The following is a 9,672-nucleotide window of genomic DNA, read 5'->3' on the forward strand; positions in this document are numbered from 1 at the left end:
GGTGAAAATTCTGGTTTTGATTCTTGCTCTCCCTCGGATTCTGTCTTCACCTCACGGACCAATTAACCCAGCAGCGCACAACAGCGACGACGTCACTCAGCTTCGGACTGTCAACAGCGCTTCTGTATGGAACACTCTTACGAACACCAGGTCAGTGGTTTTATTTTTCTCATTCGAGTTAAACCCTGACCTTGATAACAGTTGTTCTCTGTGTCCAGAGCTACCAGTCCCTCCTGACGTCCAGATCCAGAACCTCACCACTTCCTTGTACTTTCAAAATAAAACCTGTAAAACTGTTTTTGAGTTTGGTATTTTATCAGAGTTCAAAAACCCAGTCATATCAATCGTGAGTGATCTTGCATGGTCTGTTAGTGCTTGTAATATACAGTATGTTGTGAATACTTCTCAGATATTACTATATTAAGATTTTATCTCAGGGTCTATTAAAATTCACTGCAGTATATCCATTCTTGTTTTGGCTAAGGTCAGGTACCTGTGGTGGAACATCTTGATTTGGACTGGCTCAAAAAATGATTACTCATGGAGGAACAGCCACTAATTACTTTCAGAAAGTTTTATTAAAATCTGTCAAGTGGTTCATGAGATATTTTGCTAACAGACAAACAAGAAAGACAGCAACAGTTAATGGTAAAATTTTAGGCAAAGATGAGTGTTGCATTTAAAGTATGTGTTGAGGATAATGCTCAGTTACTACCGCGTTCTAATGTCATTTAGCTGCGTCAGCCATCCGAAGCCAAACTAAGTTCAAAGGTTGATCATTTGTAGATGTAAATGTAGTTATTACTTCCTGAAAATGTCATTGAACTCCATTGCTAACAAACAGATACAGCCGATTCCATCAGATAATGGCAAAGTTTTTAGAATCTTGCACGATCAGTCGACGTTCAAACTGCATATCAGGGATGACTCCCTTCTCCTTCTACACCAAATTTCAGCTCAATATTTTTTAAACTGACAGAGTTACAGCCATGTTTGTGCTAAAACTGGATCAACTCCGAAAGTTAAAACATTATAGATGTCAACCAAAAGAGTGCTTTCTGAGATTTTCGTGAAAAATGGTTCAGATAATCATAAAGGTTTTTTGTGAACTAAACACATAGGAAACACGCACAGGTGTCAAAAGTATTCACATTCATTACTTTAATAGAAGTATAGATACTAGAGTTTTAAAATACTTTTTTGGAAGTAGAAGTATCAACTCAAGCTTTTTACTCAAGTAAAAATACAAAAGTACAGGTTGTAAAACTACTTAAAGTATAAAAGTAAAAGTAATGAACACTTAACAAAAAGCCAATAAGGATAAAAGCTTAGGCTGTGCCACTGGGTTCTATAGCATGCTCCTGAATATAATGTTAAATAAAAATGTTCATGTTGAAAAATTTGGAATTGACTGACTAGAATACTTGTTTCAGCCACGATCATCTTCATTCTAGGCTACATGCATCTGCTACAGTATGTCCTGTGGGAATGTGGTGATTTATGTCATACAGGTGTGATGGAGTGAGTTCAATCCAATAGGGTGTCAGAATGGGTTATATTTACACTTCTCATCCAACCACAATGAAATTCACTCTATCCATGGGCTCCATCTATCTATCTATCTATCTATCTATCTATCTATCTATCTATCTATCTATCTATCTATTTTTCTGAACAATAAAAAGACAGAACAAAAACAAGTCAAAGTTAAATAGAAATGAAATACTTTTTGCATTTTTAAAAAGTAAGGAGTAGAAAGTACAGATACTTGAATTAAAATGTAAGGAGTAGAAGTAAAATGTAGGCTGAAAAATAATTACTCCACTAAAGTTTAAATAGCCAAGATTTCTACTTAAGTAAAGTAACAAAGTATTTATACTTATTTACTTGACACCTCTGGAAACACGTTATCGCTCCACCTTCAATAAACACACAGGAGTTGGCTTTCAGCGTAATGAAACCAGAAAACGCTCGCGTAAACACAAGCTTTAGTTCATAAAGACTGGTTCTCTTTTCTAAGATCTTCTCAATGCAGTCTATACATCAGCACCACTTTCCTCCCATCGGGGCCGTAACTGTGCTGACAGAGTTAAAAACAAGAAGTTAAAAAGACACGAGCAGCTAAAAAAAGGAGCACGGCTAATCGAGACGTAAACCCAGCTACTTTACAACTAAATTAAATTCTGTACAGCAGCAATAAACTGGCTGCTCTTACCTAAAAAAGCTGATGGCGATACTGTTCCGTTGCTACGGGAGACCATGACGCTAATCCCCGTCTCCACGAAGGGGACGGAAAAATCCACGACCTCTGACCTCTCCTCGTTAATAGTCAGGGAGCCAATGGCCATGTCTGCCCGCTTGTACACCACCTGAAGGGGACAAAAACATCAATAAAAGAAAGACATGTAATTATGCCTGTGATGCCTTGAAGTGTTTCAGATAGACAAAGTCATTTTTTGACGGTCCACAAAGATTTATTTCCAGGTGAGATCCTGACATTTCTACGCCTTGACCCTTTGTACATCCTTGAACGTGAGAGCACGAGGGGAACCAGCGATTCGGTGCAGTCCAATTACTGAACACGTGTCTCTTTGTGAATCTCTTTAGCATTCGAAATGAGCCAGGGCCCCATCTCCTCCCTGCCACCATCAAGCAAAACCTGAAAACCGCTGTGTCTGCTGATTGTACAAGTGAAATGTTAATCTACATTAGACATGGCACATCCGCTCTTCTGAGCAAATCAGCAGAAAACTGAAGCGAAGCGGAACGCAAAGCCCCCAAACCCCATCCCCTCCTCTTCTCCACGTTGCCAAGTCTGTGGATTACCTGATCAAAGAATGGCAGGCTTTGGAGCAGCTGATCAAAAAGACAGAAATTAGTTGGAGAAAACAAAACTATGTGCAGCCTTTTTTTTGCTTGTGAAAATAGATTTGACAGCCAGCTCTGACCCGTGGTCAAATTACAGATGATAGGAGCGTTAGAGCGCAGGGGAACCGTTTTAGAACCCGTGACTGATGGCGTTTGGCAAGTTCCCTCTGGGAGAAAGTTAGAAACAGCAGGGAGCTTCAACGAAGCAGCAGCCACCATATTGATCTCAGTGTATGTGTGAGTACCGTATGTGTGCATGCCTGTTTGACTGTCTTTTTTATTTATTTTTTTCCTGCCAGCTTCTCCTGTGTCTTTTCTTGATGGGAGTTCATGACCCATACGACCAAGAAAATATCGAAGACTAACTCCAACTAGCCAGGGGGTGTTTAACTGTGTGTGTGTGTGTGTGTGTGTGTGTGTGTGTGTGTGTGTGTGTGCGTGCGTGCGTGCGTGCATGCGTGCGTGTGTGTGTTTGTGTGTGTGTGTGTGTGGTTACGGCTTTGGTGAATTTGGGGACAAAAGTCAAGTCCCCATTTGGTTTAAATGCCATTGGTGGGTTGGGGGTTGGGTTTAGGACCAAGGTGTGAATTGAGTTTAGGTTAGTTTTAGGGTCAGGAAGGTACCTGTGAGGTTAGCCTTATGGTTGGAGGTCAGGGTTAGGATATAAAATTACCAAAAAATGAATGGAAGTCAATGGATGGGCCCCACAAGGATATAAAAACATTTTACAAGCTTGTGTCAAGGCATCTGCATGTTTTTTTTACACGTCTGTATATGTGTGACAAATGACAGCTTTCTAATTGCTAGCAGTTGATAAATGGCCGAAACCTTCGCAGTCACAGTATGACTCATGGAGATTGCCGAGGAATCTTCTGCACCTTGACGACTGAAACTGCAAACATATGTAGAGGCACAACCATGTGCACTCTTTGCACACAGGCGAGCACTACTGGCTGAGAACACATTTCTCACATAGGCAGACAGGCAAAACCGCAAGCAGCCACACACACACATAAACAAGGACTCGCCTCTCCGATCATGCCGTTCCAAACCCCGTCGATTTTCTTCCCGTGTTTCCCGTTGGTCACCAAGTACAGGTCGTAGGTGAAGCCGACGATCTTGGCGAGACGCTTGAGGATGTCGATGCAGAAGCCTTTGCAGCATTGCTTCTGAGGAGCCACACCCTCGTGAATGGCACTGTAGAGGGGTTAGAGAAGAATAATTAATGAAGGAAAATACTGGTGAAAATATCTGGGAAAGGAAAGGAAAGGAAAGGAAAGGACAGGAAAGGAAAGGAAAGGAAAGGAAAGGAAAGGAAAGGAAAGGAAAGGAAAGGAAAGGAAAGGAAAGGAAAGGAACACACAAAAGAAAGAAAAACTATGACAAGGTCCTTGATGGCAGGTTTGATAAACCAATGTCGGACAGGTGTTGTCATTCCTTCAGAGGCTGATGAACCATAAAGCTCCTCTGTGGTCATATCTGATTCCAGGCTTGAGTCAGTCCGCTGGACAGCAGTCTGTTATTGATTATGGCCAGGGAATGGAAAAAACTAGTGTTGATAGATGACTGATGTAACCTGAGTTGGACGGCATCACAAGAGCATAGAAACTCCATTCAGAAGTCTGATAAATAATGTAAAAACACGGCCATTCCTCTTTCAATTAATCTTTTTTTTTTGTTTGTTTGTTTCTACTGGAGTGGTAGTAAAGGAATAATTCAGATCCTCTGATGCGGGTTATCTGGAAATGCTATGAACAATTATCATCTTATAGTTGAAGGTAGCTCTTTGAATGATCTCTGACAGCAGAAAGCCAGTTTAATTCTGGCCAGATTAACAAGTTAACAAGTTTGAGCAGACCAAAGTAGATCGCTGATGTCTTAAAACAACTCCAATCCTAAAAAATTCATAGTGTTTCATGCAAACGCTGTTTTATAAACCTTTACATCACTGTCACTTTGACTTACTTGGTTATTTATATGGAAATCTATGAATATTAGAAAGTGCACACAGCAGCTAGCTTTTAATAGCAGCTGGATGTAGCACTTCCAGTGCAGCCTGGGGCACTTCCATCATGAATATAATAATATTTCTGCCAGAAAAACATGTAATGTGAAAATGACAGCAGTGTAAAGGTTTATAAATTGGTGACCACAGGAACTGCTGTAATATTTTTGAGACTGATGTTTTAAGCTGGCAGGAATCCACCTGACTCAGTCTGTTCAGAAATAATCTGTTTCTCTAAACTGAGTTGTCTACAGCAGGTAAGATATTAATTGTTCATAATCTTTTTGCAGCACCCCCACCTAAACAGAAAATCTGAACTATATCTTTAATGTATGTTAAAAAGTTTATACTAAAAAAAGGAAAAGGATGACATCACATTCAGGATAAAATGAAACAGTCAGACCTAGCATTAAGGGGTCGTCTGCAGGGAACTGAATCACGGATGCAGGTCCCAGAAGTGGAGTCTGCAAGCTCCACAATGACAAATGGTCTTTCCTCCAGTGTGACCACACGCAGATGCTGGGCATCATCAGGCGGTTTAAGAAAAGGCCCGTAGCGGGACCAGGCTGGATACCGAAGCTTCAGCACACCATTCTCCCACCAGCCTACCTAGGGGAACAGAAGAGAGAAACGTCAGAGGAAGGTGAAGTACAAAAACAGGTTTTTAGACTTCACTTTGCTAATAATAATTAATCAACACATCATTTTTACTGTGATGAGCAAAAAGCATCAAAAGCAATCATACCACACTGACTCTGTTGACTTTCTTTGAGGAGCTCCAAGGCAAAGGTGCCCCAAAATTTCCAATTTAGACTTGAAGTTATTAAAACAAAGGTTTTCAAAAAGAATGACAGAATTAGTTCATGCAACCATATTTGGATTCAGTACGGTTTCCAAATTTAGAGAGTATTTTTCACTCATTCTCTCCCCCTGCAAGATTTTTGTATGATAAAGTGTTTTTTGCAAGTATATATGAAAATTATATCTGTGCACTCGGTTTTATAAAACTGAAACTGATGCTTATCCCACGTGCTTACGTATACATTTTATTCCCATTATTACAGCACTGGATTTATCCCATTACAGCAAGTTTCTGCACATGACTGTACCTTTGATTATACCCATTTGATGCACCGATCATCTAGCTAAACCTAGAAAAACATTTTTTGTTTGTTACAAGGTGAGACCAGAATTAATAATCATTTGTGTTTACTTTTTTTTCTGTTTATGCACTGAAATGCCCTGCAATATTACAAATTGCTACTCTTCACTAATTTACAAGGACTTGTTCAATAGATTCATTGAGCATCTGATGAAGTGCTGGACCAGAATCTGTACTTCACTGAAGTAATTAATTTTCAGACAACCTTTTACTTCTACTTCTTATATTTTAAAAATTCAAAAAGTATTTCATTCCAGTGTGTCGTCGTTCAAAAAAACTTTGTGTCATGTGCAGATGTAAGCATCACAGTTGACTCAGCAAGACTAAAACCATGTCACACTCCAGCAGACGTTATTTAGCCTCGTATGAAGATGATTGTTGCTGAGATATGTGTGCAGCTGAAACAGGTAGCCTCAAAAACACATTTAATTATATTTTATAGTCATTACGGCCTTTAGAAAAATGTTTATTTTTTTAGTGGAGGTGGGATTGTGCACTAGGCCCCAGTGGCATGGACTAAGCTTAATGGCTTTTTTTCTTTACATTACTTTTACTTTTATACTTTAAGTAGTTTTTAAAACCAGTACTTTTATACTTTTACTTGAGTAAAAAATTTGAGTTGATACTTTTACTTCCAAAGACGTATTTTAAACCCTAGTATCTATACTTCTACTTGAGTAATGAAGTGAATACTTTTGACATCTCTGTTTCTTTCACAGGATCAAAACAAAAACACAACTTCTTTTGTTTTGTCTTTGAGCAATTGAGTTTTATTTTGAAAATTGCGTTTAAAATATTTTTTATTTTGTAATTTTACCAGGTCTACTGTTAAATATAAACTTGTTGGGCTGAGTTTGAACTACTTATATTTTTTAGGCAAATCAAAAAACATACATGTCAAGTGAAATTATCTAAATGGGTGTTTAAGTTTCACTGAAGTTGCAGCAGAAACTGCACCTTTTCCTCTTGCTGGTCATCTTATTATTTTTTCATGTATTTGGAAAGTCTGGCAAAACAAAGGGAAACTTGAAGTTGTGATTATGTGGCTTTGTAAGAGTAACCCTGAGAGGAGTGGGGAACATCGATTATCTTTTGCTAACACCAGGTTGCTTTAACCATTAGCTAGTAGTGGATATCCTAATGATCAAAAAGCCTGGATTCTCTCTGCGCCAAAAAAATCTATTTGCTCAAATCATTTAGTGATTGTGTGTATCTGTGCACAATTACTCACAACTGAGTGAAACTTAACTGAGCTGAGAGATGAATTGATTATTTTAGAAAATACAGTTCTGGGAGCAGACCCGCAGCTTGTTCTGCAATTTGTTATTAGCAAGTCAGAACAAATAAAAAAGCAAATTTTCCATTAGCTTTAATTGTGAAAATGAGACTAAAACAAAGGCAGATTATGTGGCTTTGTAAAGTAATCCTGCAAGGAGTAAAAGAATTGATCATCACACGCAAACATCTTGTTGAAACAAACGTTAGCTGGGAGTAGATATCCTTGTGAACTGAAGATTCCACTCTCTTCTTGCTTAAAAACTAAATAAATGTGCTAATTTATTGACTGTGTGTATACATGCATGATCAGTCCTCACTGAGTGAAACCTAACTGAGCTGAGAGTTGAATTGATTCTTTTAAGAAGTAGAGTCCTGGCTGTTCACCTGCAATTTGTTGCTCTGCTGCTAATAACAAAACACAGGTTTGTATTTCATCCACTTAAACTCTGAACTAAAACTACCAGTTGATACTGTATCATTATTTTTTAATTGCATTTTGTAGTATTCTGATTCTAACCATGTCTAATAAATATGTGGCAATTTGTCAAAGTGATTAAAAAGGATTAGTATGTAATATTAAGTATTACCATACCCATCAGGACTCATAACTACATTAACTACATCAGGCAGCACACATTATTTATTCGGTTGATGTCTGAGCACACACAGAAACTGCTCACATTTGTTCGGACCAGTTCTGGCACAAACAAGGTACTGAACTCTAACACTCAGCAAAGAATGCTGACCCTTTAGTGGTCCAGATGTGGTTTGCCAGGAGTCCACACATAGGCCAGCACCACATAAACCAAACCAAACTGGGCCAGTTGTAGCATGCCATATGTCATCAATGCCAGACCTGGCCCACTTCCTGTTGATAAACCACTTGCCATGTCAGCAGTCAGCCAGCAGTGCCAGCTTGATAACACATCTGGCCCACACCTGTCTGCTATGTGGGTGGTGAGTAATAGATTTAGAGCCAAACAATCCTAAACAGTAAAATGGAAGGCTTTGTCCACATCACATGAAAAACAAATTTTTGCCAAATAAATCACTTTATCTGTCATTTTAAAAAAATCACTGATTTTTGATGATTTGGCATCCTTCATTGAAGGCAAGCTATGACCTCTCATGGTTAAAGGTTTTCTATTGCTAGTGAGCAATGTGGGCACAACTCTTACATTGGTATGGCACTTGGCATTCCCAGACGGTCTGCCATTCAAGTACTAACCAGGCCCAACCCAGCTTAGCTTCCAAGATCAAACAAGATCTGCAGTGTTCAGGGTGGCATGGCTGCCAAACCCACTAAAAAAGCACAGAAAAAGCCCTAAAGTGCTGTAGTAACCATGCCAGGCCTTGTGTGGCACTGTAACAAATAAATACACCAAAAACAGGAAGCAAGTCTTGGAACATGTGCATGAAGCTTACATGCTGAGTAAAAAAAACGGTAAATGTAACAAGAGACAAGAGGACACCCTCCAGATGTAGCTTTGATTAGAGGTGGGGTTACAACAGTTGAAACAGTGGTGTTTCGAAACCCATTTTTAAAACAATACAGTTTAACATCTAAAATATTGCTTCTGTGTGAAAGCAAGGCTTCATTGATAAAAACAAGTTTTTGCCAAAAATGTTTCTGTGTGGACATCCCCTGAAATTGTTAGTATAAAGTCTCAAATTAATAAATGCTATTAAACGATTTGTAACACTGACTTTCAACAATATCAAAGATGTTGGTAAATTTTGTATTTTTCTGATAATGTATTTAACAAAGTAAGAGAACTGTTCAATGATAAAGCACTGTTTATGTTGTATAACACTATAATTGTTCCATATTTAATTTACTGTATTGAGGTATGGGGGCTTGTAAAACTATCACAAATCCTATTTTCATTTTACAGAAAAGAGCTATAAGTTATTACTAGAAAAAAATTACAGCCATCCATCTAATATATTGTTTCATGATTTGAAATTATTAAAATTCTATGATTTGGTTGATTATAATATTTTACTGTTAATATACAGAGCTCATAAAGGTGTCTTACCTTCCAACATTCAGGCCAATTTTGTTAAAAGAGAGAGCTGTTATTATCTTAAAGGATTTGAAATGTTTATGAAACCCTGGGATCGTACGAGCCTGAAGGAGCAAACAACTTTAATCCAGGGAATAAGATTGTGGAACAGCATAAAAATTGAGGTTAAAAATGCCAGATCCTTGAAGAGAATGTTAAAAAATAATATTCTGAAGAAATATGGAGAATTATAAGTGAATTCATGCTAATTGTTGTTTGAGTTGGTGTCCTAATTTTTGTTTTTAATTCATTTTTAAGTGTTTTAAGTTTTTATTGTATTTTTACTTTTGTTT

At 38.1% G+C, this 9,672-nt stretch overlaps 1 protein-coding gene across 1 annotated transcript in view; it reads right to left on the reverse strand.

Moving 5' to 3' along the window:
- The window catches only part of grin2db (glutamate receptor, ionotropic, N-methyl D-aspartate 2D, b), a gene marked incomplete at its 5' end in the record, with an annotated part of 68,455 nt that overhangs the window by 46,167 nt on the left and 12,616 nt on the right, over positions 1-9,672 (reverse strand). The window contains 3 exon segments of the mRNA XM_014012673.1: positions 2,216-2,369; positions 3,897-4,065; positions 5,277-5,482. Coding sequence (XP_013868127.1) covers positions 2,216-2,369; positions 3,897-4,065; positions 5,277-5,482 — 529 coding nt within the window.

The sequence above is a fragment of the Austrofundulus limnaeus genome, unplaced genomic scaffold, assembly GCF_001266775.1.
Source record: "Austrofundulus limnaeus strain Quisiro unplaced genomic scaffold, Austrofundulus_limnaeus-1.0 Scaffold93, whole genome shotgun sequence".
In the NCBI taxonomy this organism is placed as follows: domain Eukaryota; kingdom Metazoa; phylum Chordata; class Actinopteri; order Cyprinodontiformes; family Rivulidae; genus Austrofundulus; species Austrofundulus limnaeus.